The sequence below is a fragment of the Pelodiscus sinensis genome, chromosome 5 (genome assembly GCF_052426305.1).
Source record: "Pelodiscus sinensis isolate ZL-2025 chromosome 5, ASM5242630v1, whole genome shotgun sequence".
Lineage (NCBI taxonomy): Eukaryota > Metazoa > Chordata > Testudines > Trionychidae > Pelodiscus > Pelodiscus sinensis.
In genome coordinates this window covers 29,379,712-29,403,868 of record NC_143056.1, presented here as the reverse complement: position 1 = coordinate 29,403,868, position 24,157 = coordinate 29,379,712, and the positions used below count along the sequence as shown (strand labels likewise).

The 24,157-nt window shown below is 41.2% G+C and overlaps 1 protein-coding gene across 4 annotated transcripts in view; it reads right to left on the bottom strand.

Annotated features, from left to right (window-relative positions):
• The window catches only part of PRIMA1 (proline rich membrane anchor 1), a 73,888-nt gene that overhangs the window by 41,940 nt on the left and 7,791 nt on the right, over positions 1 to 24,157 (bottom strand). For all 4 annotated transcript variants that reach the window (XR_012903318.2, XM_075926670.2, XM_089778370.1 and 1 more), the window contains one exon: positions 22,836 to 22,986. Coding sequence is in view for 3 of the 4 variants with exons in the window: in XM_075926670.2 (XP_075782785.2) it covers positions 22,836 to 22,986 (151 nt within the window). In the remaining variant the exon portion in view is untranslated. The remainder of the gene's footprint in view (positions 1 to 22,835; positions 22,987 to 24,157) is intronic.

The following is a 24,157-nucleotide window of genomic DNA, read 5'->3' as shown; positions in this document are numbered from 1 at the left end:
CAGGATGGTTTATTAGGTGATGAGCTTTCTTGGGCCAGACCCACTTCCACATATTGATCTGAGGAAGTGGGTCTGGCCCACAAAAGCTCATCACCTAATAAACCATCTTGTTAGTCTGTAAAGTGCTACGTAGTTCTGTCTTTGGTATTATCCTGTAATCCCACGAAGCTCTAGGCATTGTTCATGCTACAGAAGTAGGAAAAGCACATTGCTAAAGAGCCATTAAAACACAAAATTTCCTAATTAAGCATGCTTGTGTAATTTTGGCTCTTTGCTTCTTAAAAATGTATGAAACCTGTTAGCACAAACCAGTATTCAGCAAAACAGTCGTATTTATATATTTTCCCAGTTCTATTTTTGTCAGCATGAGTCCTCCTGGGCAGGACCTAAAAATAAACACAATGCTACACAGAGGTGCATTCATGAAGGATAAATTTAACGCATGTGAAAGTTGTCAGACTGACAGCCTTGAAGGCTGAGCCTTGTTCACAGAACTAGCACTGCTGCACGGATAGTTATAGTTCAAGTTTCCCTACATTGCCCTACCTAAGTGCCCCAACTCTGCCTGGGGATCACCTCTCTGCAAGGATAGTTCAATTTCCCTGCTATTTCAGTTTTGGGCCTCTCTGGTGAGACTGGTGAGGCTAAAAATTAGTGCCATCTGTTTTGATGGTTTCCACGGCATGCTGCCTGTCCTCTGCAAATTGGATTAAGCCCTCATGCAATTCATGCTAGATAGGAACAATTTCAACACTGGAAGTGGCTTTTTAGAAGTAGGCTCACTGCTACAAAACAAATGTGTGGAGACATATTTTTAGATTGCAAGTAACCTCCGTGAGGAAGAGTCTCTGCACAGCACCAGTTGGCAGCACTTAACAAACATGAATGAATAGTAACAATCATGGAAGAGACAGAGGCTCATCTCCAAATTAAAGATCACTGTTAATAGGTGTTTTCCTAGCCTGCTTTATCATGTATCCATGTTACCCACCCTACCCCCATATTCATTTGCATCTATACAGAGAAAAGAGATTAGAACGCTGGAAATTTTTAAAGACTGGAACCACTTACTATCATTCGATGATGTCTTTAGTTTTCTGATACTGTATACCACTCTTAGGGTATGTCTACACTACGATCCTAGTTCGAACTAGGGTGGTAATGTAGGCAACCGGAGTTGCAAATGAAGCCCGGGATTTGAATTTCCCGGGCTTCATTTGCATCTCGCCGGGCGCCGCCATTTTTAAGTGTCCGCTAGTGTGGACTCCGTGCCGCGTGGCTACACGCGGCATGGACTAGGTAGTTCGGACTAGGCTATTCCAAACTACCGTTACTCCTAGGAAGCCTAGTCCGAACTACCTAGTCCGTGCCGCGTGTAGCCGCGCGGCACAGAGTCCGTACTAGCAGACATTTAAAAATGGCGGCGCCCGGCGAGATGCAAATGAAGCCCGGGAAATTCAAATCCCAGGCTTCATTTGCAACTCCAGTTGCCTACATTACCACCCTAGTTCGAACTAGGGTGGTAGTGTAGACATACCCCCAGAAGCCAGCCTTCCACTATGAGCCAATTCAGTGCCCAATTACGCAGCACAAGGAATTGCACAACCAGAAAGCTGAGGCTTTTTGTACAATTTAATGTAGCAAAACAGTGGGACGAGCTGAAGTGGAGTTCTGTTCTCACTCTTCAGGAGCAACTGAGCTGTGTTGTACAAGTTGCCAAGGGCCTGGATGCAGACAGTAGCCACTTGCTCCCTGTATCATGCAGTCAGGTGTGCACAATGGCTACTCCTGTCTAGAACACTTACTCCACACTCTGAATTGTTGTAATAGGCATTGCTCAGTAAGGAAAAATGAAAACCCACCACTAAAACCTATCACTGTGTCCCAGTGATTTATACACTAGCTTGGGACTTTGAAAATCCAGGTTCAAGTGTCTGCATTGCCATAGACTTCCTATGAGACCTTGGACAATCCATGTGGGGCCAGTGTTTAAATGTATTAAGTGCCTAAAAATGCAGGTGGGCACTCAGTGTGATTTTTAAAAGCAGCTAGGGCCCCAACTCCCATTGGTTTCAAAATCACACTAGGAACCAATCTGCACTGTTACATGTCTAAATATCTTCAAAAGTTGTCCTTAGTCTCTCTGTGCCTCAAGTCCCCATCTGTGAAATAGGGTTAATAGCACTTTCCTAACACACAGGTGTGTTGTAAGGACAAATACATTGAAGACTGACAGAGACACAAATATTCTGGTAATTGGGGTCATACAAGTACCTTAGATAAATACAGTGACATCTCTTCCAGTCTTCTAATCCCCATACCGTCTGACGCATGCTCCTCTCCCTGTCAGGTGCTATGAGAAGATATGACTGCACCACACAGTATTATTTGTAAAGATAATTGTCTGTACAATGTGTGCCTGTTCAGAATATCAGACAGCAGGTGATTGGCTGTCTCTGCATTGTATATAGAAGGAACTGACCATTACCACAAGCTGAAGGTGTTCTCCCCCACCAAGTCCAAATGCCATGCCCTCTTTCTTGATACACATCTATGTGACCTGCATTTTTATACTAGTATTTTATACTAGCATTTTTATACTAGCTAATGCGTTGTGTGCCAGCTAGTCCTTGTTTTTGGTGAAAGTGCCAAATTGAGCCCTACAATAATAACCCTTAATAGTTGTCAACCATACACCTCAGAACAAAAGCTTAGAAAATTGGATAAATATCCCTATTCTATGATTGGAAAGCAATTGCAGACAGATTAAGTGATTTGCCCAGAATCATACAGCAAGGCAGTGGCAGAACCAAATACAGGACCCAGGTGGCCTGACTCCTAGTATACTACGCTGCCTTTCCTTTATAGGAGTGGTATTAAATTGCAGTGAATTTTTTAGAAAGCCTATCAACTACTCAGAGTAAAGGATCTTTCAAAAAAAGGGGAGTTTTTTCAAAACAACCGCATCTAGACAGCAGATTCACTTTCGAAATACCCGTTTTTGAAAGAATGTGCGTCCGCCATTATGCAAATGAAGCACGGGAAATTCAAATCCTGGCTTCATTTGCAATTTCAATCTGTCTAATTTACATCCCTCTTTTGAAAGAGGGATGTAGTTTAGAAATGCCCATTGATAGCGTTTCAAATGTTCACAGCTTTTGGCTGATTAATGATTAACAAACTCCCACCCCTGGTCGAATTAGACCCCCACCCCTGGTTGAATTAGACATCTATGTATTCTGTTGGGAAACTTTTCAATATAAAGTACATTGAGGGCCCAATTCTGCACATGTTATTCAGGTTGAGTAACACTCATAAGTATTGTCCCATCGAAGTTACTGGAATTACTTAATGTGAGGATTTCAGAGCTCTCAACGATACCGACCTGATTAAAATGTTATCTCTAAACAACTTTCAGGCACATACAGAATCCCTAACTACTACCAGTGATGAGCCAAGCTCCATAGTTTTTCCCAAAAGCCAGGAGTTCTGGGTTTTCAGATTTGGAACTTGGTTCCTCCAATGATTGACTAAGCAGTAGTTATGAAGTTCATAATTTTCTAACATTTGGGGATATTTGGATCAAGGATTACAGTTAGGGTGTACCTCTAGCAAAGGAATTGTTTATATTATGAGGCATTTAGAGCCTATGGTCATGCACTTAGTATAACATAGCAGATAGAATAGATTGATAATCACAGGCAATTTTAAAGTGTTAATTTTAGAAAGAAAAACCTGGAAATAATATTTACTTCAAACTGTTTAGCTAGAATTGACATAAAATGTATCAGGGGATGTGTGTCTAATTCACAATATTGCCTGTTAAATGTGTAGCATCTCTCTGTTAGTTTATTGCACCTACATAAAATAATTATCTTTAATGTAGTATTTATCGTTATCCTCTAAGTCTAAAGTACAATAGCTCAATATTTGCCAAAAGTAAGGATTTACATTTGTTATCTTAAAGGTAGCTCTAAAATGGGCAACTAACAATGCAATGTATAGTACATTCAAGATACTTTTCCAAAATCCATGCAGATACCAACTAAAGTAATTTTTGTATTCTTTAGCTAAGAGAAACACAGCTAAGTGGCAAAGACGCTACAATGATACGGAGGTGATACTGGAAATGTTCAATGAACCAGAGGGATAATTAATCCTAATAACATTACATGTTATTTCCATGTCACCTATCTGCTAATGATTTTGTATGCAAAGTCCACAAAATACTGTACAGTTAAAACAGCAATTGATTCGTATTAAGATATCATGTCATTGTACCATGTCCAAAGCCCTGATATAATATCTTTATTCTCCACTTAAGAGTAGATAGCTTCATGAACCTTCTGAGATTGAGAAAGTGGGCCCTACATAAACCCCAGGTTTTCAGAACAAAGAATACAAGCAGTGACTACTTCACCTCTGCATACCCCCACGACTCCCGCCCTACTTATCTAAAAAACAGAGCATCTGAGAGCTCTCTCAGAGGTTCTGGTCACACTCATCTCCCACTGAAATCTACAGGAATTACAGAGAACCAGCACACTGAAGGATCAGGCCTAAAAGGCTGAGATATTGTATAGTGTCCAAAGCCTGCCAGGATAAACTGAGAGAGATAAAGATAAACCTTTGCTTTTCTCCACTGAAAGAGTCATTTCCTTAAATATGGGCTATAAACTATGGTGAATACTGCTTCCAGACTGAAAGGAAGGCATCTAATGTAACCTCAGTGGCAGTAAAATAGAATTTGCTTTACCAACTCCTTGGTAAATGCCCTGCTTAGTAGGAATGTTTGGCAGGGAACAGGTTTGGTGTAAAGCATTTTTAATCCTTGGACTGATGAAACACTAGTCCATTTTAAAGCTGCACTTCAGAGATGTAAAATACTGCATGGTTTAAGGGCTCATTAGTACTTGCCAGGATATATATTTAATTATAGTGTATAATAATTCACTAGTGTAAATATTAAGTTAATAGTGACCGTAATAATTGTAAATTATTGTTATTGGAGATATGTTATTAGAGCTTCCCTGCTTTACAATAGCTGCTTACAATTACCTTTATATAGTTATTTTAAATACCTGCTTTCTACTGTATTTCTTCACATAGACCATTGGTTTGACAAAGGTATTTCATGCTCTCTTTTTTTGTGGGTTCTGGAGTGACTCTGAAGTCCATAGTATGATGCACATGCTCGTGAGTAGATTGGACAGACAATCATTCGTGAGCATCTTGGTACCTTTGTCCTTGTAACTAACAATTGATTATTTCTGTCAAGATCAGAGTAGAACCACTCCTTAGCATCATTGTGGCTTAAGTTGGGTACATCTGCAGTGATGATAGTAGCAAATCATGACTTATTTAGTGGTAATGGGAGTTTCATGAGTCTTTCATTAATGCCTAGTGGGAATCTTCAAGACATTGCAGAATCTGATTTTGATGGCAATTCCTGCCCCATGGATTCTATCTTTATGTGGTTCTTTTCACTTCCAAAAGAAGGTGGGGTACCCCAGCCAGTTTGGTAATAATGCCTTTGTCTGACAATCTAGTTTCACGGAACTCTGCAATGTCAATGTCATACTAGAGTAGTTCTTTTGAAAGGGGAGCTGTTCTTCTTTCAAATTGAGAGGTATCATCTTTATCCATCATAGTCCTGATGTTCTAAGCAGCAGTCTTTAGTGCTTTTTAAAGTTATCTTTAGTTTTTGATCACACTAAGGATGCTCCAGCAGTCACGGTAAGCTGGCTAGATCTCATTTGGGCAGGCAATGTTTGAGGCACCTTTTCTGGCCCTGGCCCTTACAGAGGGAGAGCAGTGCAATTCCCAAAAGGCTTTTCTGTTGCCTGGGGTGTTGTACAGCTTCCCTGCAGCCGTGGGGTTAGGGATGGGTGACCAATATCACCTGTATGCAGGGCTTGTGGCCATAACAGTCAGTAATCATCATTGTAAAAATAATGCATGAACAATTATGACTTTCTATCAGAACAATGCTTTCCTTGGGGGGGAGAGGGGTGGGTGGGTGGGTCCTGTAAACAAAAAAGTTGCTTCCTTTCTTTTTCCAGAGGAGTTTGAGACAATTAAGAGGTAGCTCCCGAATTGCTGAAATAAAGCACTCCCTTGCTGCCACTGTCAGGCAGCCTAGGGATTATTCATCACTAACTTGATTTAAGAGTTTTAACTTCTTAATAAGGAGACTGAAAGGCATAAACAAATGGATTAACATGCACACGGGGGAACACATGGCTTTATCATAGCCAAGTCTCTTTAATAAAAAGAGAGGCACTTGACCCAAGCCATTGAAGCATACCTAAGAGTTGGAAGAACAGCATTCCAGTACAGAATCATTTTAATACTTGGTATGCCCTCAGGCTTACACAGTCTCTAATTACTAAGATTGTACCTTCTGACATTGATAACAGAACTGCCAATGACTTCAGTGGTGCAAAGTCAGGCCTTATGTTCCTACCTCCAAAATAATGTAAAATGTATATAAAAAGCTGAATTTTCAAGTTAAAAGATCAGAAGGATATCCGTGTTAGTCTGAATCTGCAAAAGCGACGAGGAGTCCTGTGGCACCTTATAGACTAACTGAAGTGTAGGAGCATAAACTTTCGTGGGCAAAGACCCACTTCGTCAGATGCATCTGACGCTTTTGCAAGTTAAAAGAAGGTTTAATAATATGGATTTAGCTGCTACAAAAGCTTTTAAAAATATCTGTAAGATCCCAACAGCTTGAAAGGAGGGGATTTCTTATCACTTGACTAATTATAAACTGGACAAAGCATTCCTAAATTGGGAAAGCACTGGACATCATGACCTAGCAAGGCTTTTAAACAGACTGACAGATAGACAGACAGACAAATAGGATTACATCCACCCCATGATAAATGTACCATCATGCATCTTTCACGGTTTCATCTGCTGCCTGCCCACTAATCCATCTCCTTCAGTGGAAAATCCCAAATGCCTGAACAGTTTAAACTGCTGCCTTTTATTTTTAATCCACCTGCCTAAGAAATCTTTCCTTTCCCCACACCAAATATGGACTTTCCTTCTGCAGAGGGTGAAGATTAACAGGATCCAGTCGTGGGCCTGAGACAGCTGTGCTATATGTAAAATGTCATGATTTTAAAGTCTAATATCTTATGGTCCTACAAGAATAGAAAGGCAGCCTTCTGATACTGAGAAAAAGACTTCCCATCTTCTAGATTCTATCCCTGAAAGATTCTAAAATAAAGGACTTTCTTGAATTCAAGGCATTTTTATGTACGAAAAAACCACCTATAGTCAATTTTAGGTGTTTTTATAACTCCTTCTGTATCCTGAAAAGTTGGACTCCCAGTAACTAAGGCATCTACCTTTCTGCATAAAGGATACCAATGTTTGGTGTTAATACTATTTTTAAAACTCTAAAACACTTGCAAAATAGTTTTTTCTGTAACACATGAGACCTGAATACATGGTGGTACTGTACTCAGGTTTTACTTAATACTGGAAGATTTACCCGATGCTGCTTGAGTCCTTATTTCAAATAAGTTTTGTTTTTCTTCATTTAAATAATTTCTCTGGGGTAGAGCTGGGGATGAGGAGTTCAGTATGCAGGCTGCCCCAGGGAAAGAGGATGACCCCAGGCCTCACTCACTGCAGCAGCTTGAGGCCAGGTGAAAAGCAACTGTCCATAGTCACTGCAGCTGCATGAGGCGCTGTTGGGGAGGGAGGAATGTCCCCTGGATATAGGACAGACAGATAGACACAAACTCTCTGAAATATATAGTAGATAGCTGTCTCTTTCTCCACTCCTACCCCTTGCTGGGGTTGTAGCTGTCCCAGTTCCCATCTCTGGCCTCTAGCTGCCCTACTACCACACCCTCCTACTAGACTTTTCAAGAAACAATTGAATTCCACATCCCATTGTTCTGGCACTACAACCAAACTATTACCTTACTTTAAGTTATGATAAGAGGAAGCTGCATACCAAATTTGGTAGTCTTAGCTCTTAACATTTAGGCGTTCTTGAACAAGTGGACTCACAGACAGACGGACACAGACAGTGTGCACAAACTCTCTAAACTATATAGTGGATTCCATTTTTGTTTGACATTCTCAGGACTCTGTAGCTGACTCTCCATTGGTTGATCTTTATCACTGCCTATTAGTGATCTAAAACAGCCTTCAGCCTAGCATTTATAGTTTCAGGTAGCACCCAAAATAAAGTCTGAAGACAAAAATGTCCACTCCATTTATATCAATTCTACTCCAACTTCAGTGGTGCAATTCCAAGTATATTCCAGATCAAGATATTGCACATTTACATCTCTGTGAAAGAAGAATTTGAATCTTAACCTTTTGAGGGCTTTTTATATGGAAAAAATATCACCTACGGTCCTTTGCTGGACATTCCATATTTGTAACATTCTTTACCTGGGATTTTTTTAAATTACAGAGTTATACTCTGCTTTTTCTCTCCATCATCTACCATGTTCCTAAGATCAATAATGCAACAAATAATAATGTATTCACTCAAGTAAAAAACCTGACAAAAATTTGTACCAGGGCTTGTCTATACGAACAGGTTGTTTGTCTGAAGCTGGGGTATAAACCTACCCTGTGCTTGCCTGCTGCACAATGTCTGTATGGGTCCTGCTGCCACACACACAAAGTTCCGTTAGAGTGCTTTGATCTACTCTGCTTTGAAAAAGAAACAGATAAAGGCACACTAGGAAACTTTTAATGCACTGCAGCAGGGTCCACACAGCCAGTTAGGGTACATTTATACACCCTAACAGAATAACTGATGTTATTCTGAAATAACAAAATGTACGTCTATACAGCAAGCCATTATTTCAAAATAATGTTGAGCTGGAGGACTTCTTACTCAGACTCCTGTAACCCTCATTTTAAGGGAGGAGAAAGGGAAGTCAAAGGAAGACTTCGACTTCCTGCTGTGTAGACACAACCAAAAGCCTAATTAAGCTATTTCAATTTCAGCTACGCATTTGAAATTTGAATTAAGTTGATCTTAATTCAACTTTTGCCCTGATGTGTAGACATACCCTTAGTGCATGACAGGCTAGTGCAAGGTGGATTTACACCTCAGTGTGTTGCACACTAGTTGATCATATAGACAAACTCACAACTGAATCTAAAGCTAAATCATAACATTTGTCAATCTAACTTCAACCACTAGCCTAAGCCTGAACCAGATCTAGATCCAGATACCAATTACCTTGGCATCAGATCATCTCTAGCTAGAAATGTAATTTGCACAAGAAAATATTCAGTGTTAAGTGAATTTAGTGCTGGTGAAAACAGACAGGTTGAAAGCTCTGGAGACCAAAGTATTCCATACTCAGAACAGATATAGCATGCATATTTCCTCACAAAGTGCCTTGCCAAAGTGTCTTGGAAAGATCACGTTTAGGAAGTTAAAGACTGGGGGGAGGGAGGCAGATTTTCAAAGCTTATTAGGCAACAAAAGATACAGTGAGGTACCCAATAGGGTTCTCAATATTGCAGGTTAGGCACCTAATTCCCATAAATGTTAAGGCATTAGGCACCTAACATGCAGAGGTGCTTTTGAAAATCTCACTGCATGCATATTTCAGGACATAAATACCTTTACAAACTGGCCTTAGGACCTTACACAGGGAGTAAGGCTCCCCTGTTGTGCATCCTAATGTGTACACTACATGAGGAAGTCAACTTAAGAGAATAATGTAGCTGGAGTCAATGTACCTTAAGTTAAATTTCTGTAGTGTCCCCACTGTGGGAGCTCAACAGAAAACACTCTCCCGTCAACTTCCCTTACTCCTTGTGACCCTGTGGGGTACCGGCGTTGACAGGGGCACCATCAGCGATCAATTTAGCAGATCCTTATTAGATCTGCTAAATTGAACCCCAGAAGATCACTCTCTGGTGTGTTGATCTCAGAGTAAGTGTACATTGGGCTTCCGGTGCTTGAACCCTTTATGGTGCAGTGTAATAGCTGCTGAATTAGACTAGCTCCAACCAGGATATAAGCAGGCCTGGAGTCTCTTTCTCTTTTGCTCTATGTTGGAAGAGAAATGCATGGTCTTGGCCAGAGAGGTCTTGTACTGGACACCACAGAAAAAACAAACTTAGCGATAAGTCTTAGTGTGATGCTTATGTTTGGTTATAATCTTCTCCTTCTTCTTAAACCCTTATACTCTGAGTGGAGCATAGGACATCTACAAGTTTCCTCCACTTCACTCTGTCTCGAGACACAACTTCTAGCTGACTTTAGGAGTTCCCCAGTTATTGTCCTTCAACCTCAGTAGGTCTTCCTCTTTTGCATTTTCCTTGAGGGTTCCATGTAAGAGTTTGACGGACTATGCTAGATGATGGTTTTCTGAGTGTGGCGCCTAGCCATCCTCACTTTCTTCCTTTGATTTGAACGTCAAGTGGTGCTTGTCCTGCTCTGTTCCAAACCTCCTCATTTGTGGCAAAGTCTTGTCATTTGATGCGAAGGATGTACCTCAGGCATCTGTTATGAATGCCTGTAGCTTGTGATTTGAAGACTTTTTTGTATGCCAGGTTATAATCTGAGTTGCTAGTAATACCAAATGTCAGGAAGCAGTCAGTCAGATGTGTAGATTCCATTTAGAATAGGGCAAGAACCACATGGAATTACAATAAGACTAGCCACTTTGCTTAGCCAGCCTTTATCTTGTCTGCTAGATTTGCTAGCAAGAGCAGAGTTTAGTGCCAATGGAAATTGTGGTCTCCGCCATGCGGAAATCTCATCTATGACTCCTGATGTAAGACCACCAAGCTAACTGCACCATACTCCAAGAGTATCATCTACTGGGATGGATTTTAACTCTATGTGTTAAAGCTGCTGGATCCCATTACCATTTAGTGGGACTGAAGATCTGAAATGGGTAAAAGAAATCTACTCTGGAGAAACCAGGATGTTTCTTTTGTTTTGTAAAATACAAACACAATTTATCATCACAAGTCTATAATTCAAAGCTATGCTACCTTAACTAGAAAAGCCAGTTCAGTTTAGCTTTCTGCTTGTATTTAAAAATCAATGTTTAGGTCTTCTCATTGGACCAGCCAGCCTTTGGAAAAAGTATTTCTTCAATCTAATTATCCCTACCATGATTTTTTGTTGTCACAAATGTCTGCTGACCCACCCACTGACAATTCTGCACCACTAAGCTTCAATTCTGAAGTCTTACAAGTAGCAGATGTGTTCATCCCTGCAGTGCCCAATGCAATGTGAAAGACTAACATCTTCCCTCTTTTACAGTGCCAGTAACTATGAATTTACTTGCATTATTTTAGGCCGTGCTAAAATGTAAATCTGTGGCTTCCCTCATGTGTGCTCTTATATCAAATTGGCCGGTAGCTCAAAACTACATGAAATTGTTCATTAAAATCAGAACTTGGCTGGTCAAGGTTTAATATTTAAATGATTCTGTTTAAAACAATATAGATATGGTCAGAGTAGCTACAGAATCAGCATCACCCAAGCTGTGGAGAAAGATGTAATTCCCTGCACTCCAGAAGGAGTTTCCCTAAGTGATGGTGGACAGTAGGGCTGTGTCTACATTGGCACCCTTATAAGGGATCTTCTGGAAAAGGGTTTATTTTCTGAAAGATCCCGTCTAGACTGGTGCTTTTCTCCGGCAAAACCCCGAGCCGGAAAAAAGCGGCAGCCATGTTCATGCAAATGCCGCGGGGAATATTTAAATCCCCCATGGCATTTGCAATTCCGACTGGTCTCATTAGCATCCCTTTTCTGGAAAAGGGTGCCAATGTAGACACAGCCTAGACGTTTGGTGTTTTTTGGGAGATGGAAGCAGCAGTTGATGTCAAGGCTCTGTAGGATGCTGCTCAGGATATATGCTGGATCACTGCTTGCTGCCCTGAGCAGGCCTCTTCCCTCCCCAGTGCCTCCTGCGTTTTCAGATAGATTCAGGAGTCCCCATTGGGTCCTCAAGCAGGAAGAAGATCTGACTTGTTTCTACAAAAGCTTTAGGGGGTAGCCGAGTTAGTCTGTACAGGATAAACTTAAAAAACTACAAATGGTCTGGTAGCACTTTAACTAACAAAACATATAGATGGTATCATGAGCTTTTGTGGGCACAGCCCACTTCATCTGAAGAAGTGGGCTGTGCCCACGAAAGCTCATGATACCATCTACATGTTTTGTTAGTCTATAAAATGCTACCAGACCATTTGCAAAAGCGACGAGGAGTCCTGTGGCACCTTATAGACTAACTGAAGTGTAGGAGCATAAGCTTTCGTGGGCAAAGACCCACTCCTCGTCGCTTTTGCAGATTCAGACTAACACGGCTACCCCTCTGATACTTGATACCAGACCATTTGTTGTTTTTTAAGTAGTTTCTACAACTACAATATCCCTCACCCAAACTCTCTCTCATCAAAGGCTTCGAGGACTTAAGCAGGTGGAAAAACATAAATCCAAACTGTTTCTCAGTCTCTTGCCTCTCAGTAATTTAGATTTCATCTTGCAGTTTTTTTCTACAGGAAATGACTAGTGAGAAGGATTATGCTGTAAATGACTGAGCAGCCCAATTTACAGAATTCAGCTGTAGATCTGAACTGGAACTTGTCCTCCCTCCCCGTTCCCCATCTGAGCCACAAGTTGGAAGGAGTTCAACTCAGAATTACCTTTCAGATCTACTTGGACTAAAATGCATATTGTGACCATCTATATTAAAGTGGCCAAATATATTTAGCTTTCCTAAAGGCCCACTGGAAAACCTTGCAAGCATTCACTAACTGACCTATATGTTTGCCCTGACAAAGAGGTGAAAAAGCTGCTCCTTTTCTAGACAGGTTTGTTTTTAGCATTTTCCCTAGCTCAATTCATTAGAAAATCAGGCCCATTACTGTGGCAGATGCTGGAGTTCAGGGGTTCCAGCGAGAAAGGAAAAGATTTCCTGTTGAAAAACAAAATAGTACAATTATAGCCTAGAGACGTGGAGTCCTCTTCAATGATGTAATTCAGTTTGGCTTTGCACTGAATTGATGGTATTGTTGTCTTAACTGAGAGCTTGGGGCAGACTTTTGCTGAGTTCATGAGCTATAAAGAGCTAACCATTTCTGCACATGCAAATATCAACAAATCAATTGCTGTTATACGCAACTTCAGTTCACGCATTAGCAGTCGTTTCAACTAATTGTTTATTAGTGTGTTTGGCTAACTGAAGAGTGCCTACCAGCTCTACTGCTGGAACAAATGTGGTGGTGATTCCATGCCAGGTCTTCTGGGGGTACTTAGAGGAGGAAGAGCAGATGTTGAATAACGGGTGCAAACAGAACAAAGACTTTTTGTCCCCTTTCTCTTCCTTTTGTAACACAAGCAGACCCTGTGGTCGGACTGAACTTGGGACCTCTGAAGCTTAGTATATAGTATAAAGCTCTACTGGATCGAGTAAAAAACACTCCCCTTTTAATTCAAGCTGTAATAGACTCAATCTCTAAGTGGCCATGCACAGTGTTGTAAACTGCGTGCATGGGAAGCCATCCCAAAGAGATTCACGTGCCATCCAGCTGATGAACAGAGCGCCCACAGCCAGCAGCCTATTTTTCTGTTGATGGTGAACATCCACACATGCCTTGGTGCACATAACAAAACTTACTCCACACATGGATGGAACAACTTAGCCACAATGTCACTGGACACAATGTCACTAGGTGGGACAGAACACTCACAGAGCATGTGGGTTATACTTGCAGACTCTTGCAGGAGTCAGTCACAATGTGATCCTTACTCTTCACAGAGACGAGGTGGGTGAGGTAATACTTTTATTGGATCAACTTCTGTTGGTGGGAGAGACAAGCTTCTGAGTTAGATAGAGCTCTTCTCCAGACACGAACACAAGCTCTGTGTAAGCTCAAAAGTTTGTCTCTCGCACCAGGAGAAATTGAAAGATATCTCATCCACCTTGTTTTTTCCAGTATCCTGGCACCACCCTAATAACTATAACAACCTTGTTTTTTAGTAAGTTTTTATCAAGAAAAACTCCCATTGACTTCACTGAGTTTTTTGTAGAGGCTGGAACTGAAAGCCTTGAGCCCTGATTTTTGAATTCTTCCACCAGCAGCTCAAATGAAATATTATCCTTGCAGCAGTGCATCTTCCATGCTCCCTCAATATTCAAGGGCTGCCGAAACGTACATTTTAGCTTCTGCTCAGTGAACATTATCTCAACTATTTTAACTCTTTGGGGCAGTAAAGCTGTGCTGGAAACCTTGCCCAAACAGCCCACTTTCATCTCATCTGCCTTCAGTCTTGGCCAGAATCCAAAGATGAAGAAGCAGGCAGAAGTGAAGAATGGAGGGGAAAAATGCTAAAGACCAGATTCTTCCCATCTCCAGCCCTGGGCACCAGAATCTCACAGAGAACCTCATATTTACATGCTAGCAAAGAGTAAGGTAACTGTATGTGGGAGTGGGGAGCTCAAGATCCTTCTCTCTCCTGTGCACAGTCCAGCAGTTTGCTGAACATGGAGCTAAGTAAACTCAGAAATAAAAGAAAAATGCATGTTTTGCAACTGCAGAATTGTTAGATGAGCATCATAAGTGGGGTTTTTTTTAAATGATTGAGCAAAATTCATCCCTAGTGTGTCATCTGGGGGTGGGTTTTCCTACACTTACAATGGAGCTGAATGGGGGTAAACAAAAGAAAACAGGAACTGGTTCATGCAAAATAAGAGGAAGTTGTGGCATTTTGTGGCATGTTGTACACATCAAGAGCATGAGAGGCATCTCACATCTGCTGTTGAGTTCTAATATGCCATTTATTATGTGCCATGTGGTAAGCTTAGTAGTGGCATACCTTGAGTGGTATGTTACACCTGAAAGGTGCTTGTGTGCGCGTGCTCTCGCTCTCTCTCTGTCACATCACTAATATGCATGAAACAGGCCACAAAAATCTTAGCCATTACTGATTTATTCTGGCATCTAACTTCTTGGTTACACTAAACATGACTTGACGGGGAGGGTGTAACACAGTATATACGATCTTTGTTCACTGTGGAATAGCTAAGCCTTTTAGAGCACATGGGATCCAATCCTGAACACGGACGAACATCCTCCATGACCAGGTGCCCAACACCTCTCTGGAGGAGGAAGGTGCCCAACACCTTGCAGGAGGATCTCCATTCTTCGCTATACAACCCCGCATCAACCATCATTCTGGAGAATCACCTGGGGCCCTTGTCTTCAAAAACAAACATAAAATGTGCTTCAGGCAGTATCAGTACCTCTTGGGAAGATATCTGTAGGCCTTAGAGCAGCTGAAACAAGGCACCTTAAATCAGCCCATACTTTCATCTAGCTTTAGGCATGAGGCAGCAGAGGTTATTGCTTCAACAGTGACCATGTGGTTGAGTAATAAGGCTCCATGTAGCCAAGTCCACCCAGTAAGATCCAGGACATGATGGGGACAGATAATTCTGCCCAGTTCATGCCCAGATATCTTTATCCATACAGCAGATCATCCTTTAATTCTCCCCAACACTAATATTTAGAAAAATTTAAGCCTAAATATTCAGATCTGTCTACTTATTTTGGGAGGGTGCAATTCTTGGGTGCTTGATCTGAGACACTTAAATTTAACTTACACATTTTTTTTTAACATCAGTAGTTTGAATATCTACTGGTAGAAACAAATATAACGAGCCTAACAGAAATGCAACTAAAACACATGTCCAATTTTATTTTAAATATATCGGGCCCAACCCAACAAGTCTAAGTGGATTAAAATATTATAATTTCCTGAATATGGGATAAAAGTTTGAGACAACAGAGACTCCAGTTTTTGCAGAACATAGCAGCCCACAAATCACTAAATACACATCACCCCAATTCTCTGCAACTTCACTGACATCCTCATTACTTCTAACACCAAGGTCCTTGTCTTCGTCTTAAGGGCTGTCAGTGGATTAGCAATAGGGGCTGTTAGTCCACGCATGATCCAATGAGACAACCCCATCCTTCTGAAGCTAGAGAATTAACAACACGCAGGATGAAACTCAAAAGATCCAGAAATGATGCATTGTAGCTGATGTCCTTTTACTGTGCATCCAATAAGGCTAAGTCCACACTGACACTTTATTGCATTTTAACCTTCTGGCTCAGAGGTATAAAAACCCACCCCCTCCGAGCACAGAAAATTACAGCACTGTAAAATGCCAATGTGAACCAAGCTACCCTCACTGTGGAGGGGGTTTACATAGTGGCTGCACATTCAGCTTAAAGCACTGCTATGGGAAAAGCCTCCCTAGAATATTTAAGATAGATGTGATGTGGAGAAAAGTGAAAAGTGTGGCTTAAGGAGCAGGCCAGTTGCAGTTGGAAGAAGATATGAAAACAAGAGAAGGGAAAAAAGGCCAAAATCATGGTTGAAGAAACTGAACAGTGACAACAAAAAGAGTCAGCATTTTTTCCCTTGAAAACTGGAAGAACAAGAAGATGAAGCCACAGAATTCATTGCTCCATTATTTTGTCACACATCTGTAGAACTTTCTGAGACAGAACAATCTCTCCAGTATAATTTCTAAGAATCAACATTGTTCTCTGAATCTATACTCATCCTCAAAGTACACTGAAAAACAATACAATCTAGTTTCTTAATAATTTTAGTAGTTTTCAGGTGTCATCTAAGAAAGGTGAAGGCCAAAGGGTTCCCTTCCTTCTTAATTCACTGCTAAACTGTGTGTGATCCTACTGATTTTCTGTAGAAGGAATTAGCTGATTAGCTGATTATTACTCCATCAGAGAAAATACATTTACCTGTAATTATGTCTGACATCTGGTCACTATATTCAACTACAGGTTTTGTGCAATCAGTTTATATTCAGTGTAATTATTCAATAAGAAAATGGTTGGTGGAGCTCACCATTTGCCACATTGATCTGATATCCAAATGTCTAAGACACTAAATGCCTTCTAATGTTCACATCATCCCCTCCACCATCCTTACTATCAAGCATAATAAGGACACTCAAGGCCCACAGTAACTGGATGTACAAAGAACTTAGTACTTACTGAACTTTCACAATTAGTCTCAAACCACAACAGCAATTTTGGAATGACTTAGGAGTTACTTAAACCTAATAGTTCTACTAGAAAGGGCTTTTAAGAATTGTATCTAGCCATTTGTGGCCTTTGCATGGGCTTTGGGAATCAGGACCTAAATCTTCTCAGAGTGCCTCAAGGTTCAGACTCGTTATCTTATAATGATAAAGATCCTGTAAAACTCCCAAGGCTGATGCTTTTTGCTGAGGCCTCTCTATTCTTTCAACTTTAATGATCTCACAGTGATTGCACAGTGTACAATTCTAGCATCCACTATTTAATAATAGCCCTATCCTGTCCTCTCTCCCGAATGTTGTTTAGCGGAAATATCCATAGCACAGAAACAGCCATAGCAAGGATACTAGCACGCTTTGTCCCAATAGAGGGGTTGCTGGACTCTTACATTAATTCACAGTACTTACAGTTTTGATTTAGTAATTTTTTGTAAATAAAGAAGGTAGTAAATGCTACCTTACTTCTACGTTTAAGGCACTGGGTTGCTAGTCTAAAATGTACTAAGGAATGGGATGTGCAATTCATTTTTCTGATACATTTAAAACACAATAAATTGTTAAAAATTAGTTTTTGGGGGTTAGATCACTCAGTTGTGTAAAACTGGACCAGAGCCTTAGCTTGAGTAAGGCTCTCCCAGCAGCAGGCTCAACATTTTCCAGTGGCTAAAATAGCCAGCAAGGGGCAAGTTGTAGCATAGCTGGAGAGTTGCTGGACCTGGTTCACCATCAGTGACATAGATCCAGTCCTTAAACATTGAAAACCCATTTTTGATAGAAAATTTGTATTCGGGAGCTAAGTTTGTACAGGTTGACATAAGGCTGAGACTTACTGCAAATGGATTATGGGGTAGAAGGGCTTCACAAGAAAAAAACAAGTGAAATGGCAAGATCTCAGTACTCTGTCAGGTTCAGAACACCTATTTTTCTTATCCAAATACTCAACCTTGTGGATAGTGTATCTAGTTTACCGTTCTGGGTATGTGGGGGACGGCTCAGGGTGAACCTGAACTTGAAGGGAAAAAAAGGGACCACCAGATGCTGGCTGAGAACCCTTGAAATTCACTGGTACTCTAGGTTCTTGTGGCCTACATATATTTGGACCAGGAAATGTGAACCTTCCTTAAAAGCAGCCATGATGGCCACTAATTCCATGTCACAGATTCCACAGTTTTATTTAATGACATCAATTCCTGGGACTTAAATGCAGGAGGAAGTAAGAGATAAGAGAGGAGCACATTCTGGTGCTCATGCTATTGTCACAACACTACTCTGATCATAAAAATCAGAAGGGTGTGCTTCAACCATGAATGGTTGTGTCAGGTTTGGATGTACCAACATGGGTGCTGATGTAAATGCTTACTTTGATCTATTAAAGGCAAATTGGGCTTCCTGAATCCAAGTAAATGGGATATTCTTCTGGAGAAGCTAGATAATTAATGTCATTGCCTTCAAAAAGTCCTTGATGAAATATTGGTAAAAATTGGCAAATCCCAGAAAATATATAACATCACGGAGGTTTGTTGGGGCTGCCCGGTTCTCTGTTGTAGACACTCTCTTGGGGTCCATACCTATCCCACCAGAGGCACTGACATAATCTAAGAAGTCAATAGAAGAGTTATTAAACTTACAGTTCTCGAGTTTTACACACACACAGTTTACTTGGAGGCATTCAAGTACCAGATGGAAGTATTGGTCATGAAGAGTTTGACTTTCAAAGTGAGGAGGTCATCTACATAGATCCCCATGAACTGATCTAAAACATTCCTGAAAATGTCATTGACAAAGTGCTGGAATGTGACTGGTGCTTTGGAAAGACCAAAATGCATGCCTAGATATTCAAAATGACCATAATGGATGCAAAACACTGTTGTTCTTCCAAATACAGACTAGACTGTGAGCACCAACCAGATTGAGCTTTGTAAATAACTTGGTGGAACTGATCTTTTCCAACAGCCCATTGGTCAAAGATAAAGCATCGTTGCTCAAGTCATGATAGTCCACATGAAGGAACAAGGAGCCATCCTTTTTCACAAACTAAATTGGGGCCCCAGCAGGAGACGTGGTTGTATGGATGCAGCTCTTTGCAAGAGTCTTGTCCAGGTATTCTCGTAGGGCCCGGAGTTCTGCTTTTGATAAGAAGTAAATCCAGCCTAATGGAATTTTACCCCTGACCTGGAGATGCATGGGGCAATCATAGGATCTGTGCAGTGCTAAAATATCAGCATTTCCTTTTAATCAAATAAGTCAACACACTTGTGATATTTCATGAGGTTTAATGAGATAATAGCTCCTTGAAACTGCTGGACACAGAAGGCTACTAGGCTTCCCCCACCACTTTTTATTTCCTTGGTCCCTGACTCGCCTAGACATATAGTCAGCAGCAGCTCAACTCAAATCATATCTTGAGCTACTTCCATGAAATGTGAAGATAATGCACTGAGAGCTAAGGAATACCAAGCATGATCAGAAAGCAAGGTGTCATAATTAAATTGAACTGTCAAGTCTCTTGATGATCTCAGAGTTCAACCACGGTAACTGAACCAGAAGACAGCATGCTATCATTGATTGTTTTCACAAGACCCAGTGTGTCCTTCCTTTGCACAAGAAATTACATAGCCTGAGTGAATCCAGCATCCGTGAAATTCGTAGGGGCACTAAACTCCACAAGTGCAATTTGAGTGCAATTCACCGCAGGTGTAGTTGAGGTCCAGAGACAGAGAAAGGCCTGAAGGTTTGGAGGTTGACAATTCATGGCTGCCAAGATACGTTTAGCTTGGAGGACTCGCTTCTGAGGTTACATCAGCCACTAATCCTATGATGAGCTGGATGAGATTATTTCTCCAGGATTGCCAAAAGTCTAGATTTAAGGAGGCACTCAGTGGCAAAGGAGTCCTGCCCCCCCTGCCCAAAATACAGGCAGGATCTGCTGCTGCTGTGTCTTCTCCTGATCTATGTTACATTAGTCTGCATAGACTCCAGCTCTGCGACAGCTTGATGGGATAGCTGGAACAAAGCAAGATGAGGCTGGAGTTGATGGTTTGCCTCCTTTTTCTTGACATCACTAGAATACATGATTGTCAGTCTGGAGGGCACAGTAGTGCCAAACTAGGGGGAGATTTGACCTATGCCAATTCATCTTTCACATAATCACCCCTTGCAGAAATGGTAAACCTGTGCCGCCCTCTTCCACTCTGTGTCAGGGACCAGATTCTGAAAATGGGCAGCACAGGCCAAGAGTCTTGTTGGAGACACTTCAGGGTATGGTTGGTGTCAGAGATGTGGTTTAGACCATCAGTTATAACAGAGAAGACCTGGATGAACTTGTCAAAGTCACTGAGTTATCTGGTCCATTTGAAGAGGCGAGTCTCAGTCCAGGGCTTCAGTAGTTGATAAATTGATAATAAGCCCCACCATGATGGCTCTCCGGACAAACCAGGAACAAAAGGAGCATTGGTTATGAAAATCATGGAATTTTTGGTGGTTCCAATCAAAGCTTTCAGGCAGTGGACCCTTCAGGTGCCATAGCAAGCTGTACTGGGGTCACTGTGGCTGCCTAGATCTGTGAGAGGAGGGAGGCATTCTCCACATGTGGCTGAGCAACCTGACCCAAAAGGCTGTGGACCAGCTCTGTCATCTCAGGGATGGACAATCCAGGGGTCACCTGCTAGAGCCAGGCAGAAAAGGAGGCAGTCTGCAAAAACTGTCAAACTGAGAAGTGGGTGGTAATGCTGAGTGAAAGAGGCAACAGTGATCAAATCTAGTGATTGGGGCAGCAGCTGTCAGGTCTTGTGGTCAGGCTGGGGACTGGAACCAGGAGTCATAGTAGGAATCAAGAACCAAAAGCTGGACTGGAACAAGGCTGGAGCAGGAGCAGTCACAAACTGGGGCTGGCACAATACTAGGGCCCATTGTGCCCCCTGCCTGTGTATGCTACCACTTGCCCTACTGTCTCACTCAACCTCAGATAGTCTGAGATTTGGAAGGGGTAATTTCTTAGAGGTAGCACTTTACATTTTCATACTTCTACATTGTTTTCATTCTCTCTGTCTGACCACCCTATTCACAGCAACGTAAGAAACTCCCACTCCAACAGTGAAAACAGCACATTTCTACTGTTCTATGGTGCAAGCTGCAGAGACTCCTCATTTTTTGAGGAGTAAGGGTTATTTCGAAGGAAGGGTTTTTTCTTGAAATAACCCCCCGGGGACCACATTTGTTTTCTCGAAAGACATTATTTCGGAAAAGCGGTGGTCCGCAATTATGCAAATGAAGCTCAGGAAATTCAAATCTGAGCTTCATTTGCAATTTTGCTCGGCTGCATTTGCATTCCTCTCTCAGAAGAGGAACATAATGTAGACACAGTCTCTGAGGCTACGTCTACACTGCCGGTTTTCCCGGCAGTGAGTATGCAAATGAGACACATATTAGCATATCGCTGTACCTCATTTGCATAATGTAGTCAAGGCTTTTTTGAAGGAAAAAAAGTAGTGTGGACATTTTCTTTTTGCGCAAAAACCCCTTTTCCTGCCAGATCGGTAAACCTCCTTTTTTGGGGCATAAGGATCTTGCGAGAAAGGGGGGGTTGGTGCAAAAAGAAAACGTCCACACTGCTTGTTTTTGCACAAAAACGGATCGGCAGAAAATATGCCAATGAGATCACAACTCATGCAAATGAGTCACTCATTAACATAATTTTGCCGAGAAAACTCTTAGTGTAGACGAAGCCTGAGAGAGCAAAAGTGATTTGGTGCAAGTGGGCTGAAGGCATAGCTACTCTGTCCTTTTATGTTATGGATCCAGGGAGTCCACAAACCTATGTGATAGGAGAAGTGGCCTCCAACCATTACTCCTGCCTATAGCTAGCAGTAGCAACAGTATAGTGAGTGCGCATGAGCAACATTTCACTGGTACCAGAACAAACGTATCACACGAGCCCCCAGCCCAACCCACATACAGAAAGAGGTACAAACATACTCACTGAGATTATATAAATAACATTTAACTGAATTCAAACATCTGCAGTTTAGCCTGATTTTTTTCCCTCCAGAGTGATGGCCCCATTTACTTAGGGTCTGTGTACACCAGTTGGGTGGGGTTGGGGTTATGCATTTTGTGCCTTCGTGGTTTGTATATATGGCTGAGAGCACAGTCTTCTTCCTTGGACTTTTCACTCTTGACATGTTTCTTTCCGTTACTGTACTTTTAAAGAAACAAGTTACGAACAAAGGCCAGACTGACAGCTGGTTTAAACAACTATAGCGCTATTGAAATCAACTAAGCAAAAACTTCGATCTAGTCATATGAATTTGGCTTTTAGCTTTTTTGTGGAGACTGGTTTGTTTGTGGTATATGTACAGGAAACTACTTAAAGATCTCTAACCTGCAAACCAAATAACAAGCAAGTCATAAAGTATTTTAAAATGATAATGCAAACCAGGGAAAAATATAGAAGACAAAGTGGGGAATACATTCCCTGAGGCTAGGTCATTAGTGAGTCATTTAGCTCAAGGGAACACAAAGCTTAATGAGGGGAAGGATTTTCTCTGGCTCCTTTACAAAAATGAACAATATTAATTGAGCAAAAATACTTTACCAAGAAATTTTTTCCATTCAGTAAGTGAAAAATTATAACCATGTTTAATTGTGCCCTCTCTTGCACTTTTTCACTTTCCGTCTGTCTAAATGCCCACCATTGTCCACCCGTCCCTCTGACATATAGCAGTAGTACTAATCTTTACTTACTTGGGAGCACAAGCAACCTAGGGGGTGGTGGAGGTGGTGGAGGAGGTGGTAACGGAGGAGGTGGTCTACACTGACAGATTTGCTGGCAACTCTCCGTAACCTTTTCTGCTACAGAATTGGAACAGGACTTCTGGGGTTCACCTTGAATGATCTGTAAAGAATAATATGTGTTATTCGCTAGAAACTTATTGTAAGCTAAAAAGAGCTAATACACGTTATAAAATGAATAGGACCAAATTCTGCCCTCAGGCACACACATACAATCCCATTAACTTCTTTGGGAAGAATTAGATGTCTTTTCCCTAAATCTCATGAAGAAAATGGCATTTAAACATGTACATAAGTGCAGTCTTGAATAGGAGTGCTTTACTGAACCAGGACATTAAGGAGATACTGAGAAAGTAATATTAGTAATGATCTATCTAGCAATTTTTGATTAACAGTTATTTGATTATAACAAAACGCATTGCTACTTGCAAAGGGAAAGTGTGGTTTATGCCATCTTCTGGCCATATTAAAGTTAAATACATTGTAGTCACATATTTCTGGCCAAATAAAAAAACCCTGCAGTTTTAACACATGTACACCACCACTGCACACAGCACAGTTCACGTACATTGTATATCTAAATACACTCTATGTCTCTGATTACTTGGAAATAGTATTTTGTAGCTCAAACAGCAGAGAGTGCCAAAGAGAAAAGAAATAGCGATAAATTGGAGACCGGCTCTGAATAGCATGCCTCAGGAGATTCAGCACCTTAAATAGTCTATCAAAATCTATTACTAAATATAGGCAAAACCAAATTTAATCACAAACACTTTCCAACTGCCTCCCTTACCATCATGTAATAATAAAGAAAGAGACAGTTACAGACCATCCCAAAAAGTTTCCAGGAACTTACGTAAATTCATTGAACACTCTAATGAATTAAAGTGACTCAACCGTACAATCCTGCAGAGCTGGTGATAAATCTAACTGCTAAGCAAACTTCTTTTCTCTTTAAATTGAGCTCCCAGAGTTCACAAGTCTCAGAAGACTCTAGATATCATGTTAATTATGTTTATACTGCTTCTATATAGTACTGTTGCATTAACGATTATTTCAGAGGTAGCCCAATAGTTAAAACATGTGTTTGCTATAATGGGGAATACTAGTGACCTTTTCTGGGCTGCGATCTAGGTTCTTTCATGGCTTTGGTTGTTGGTGATACATTGTATAATCATTAGGGAGATTATGGGCCGATATCTTTACAATGCACGCTGGCAGTTAACTAAGGAGGCTACCAACTCATAACTATCATCCCCTGACTTGGTATTCAT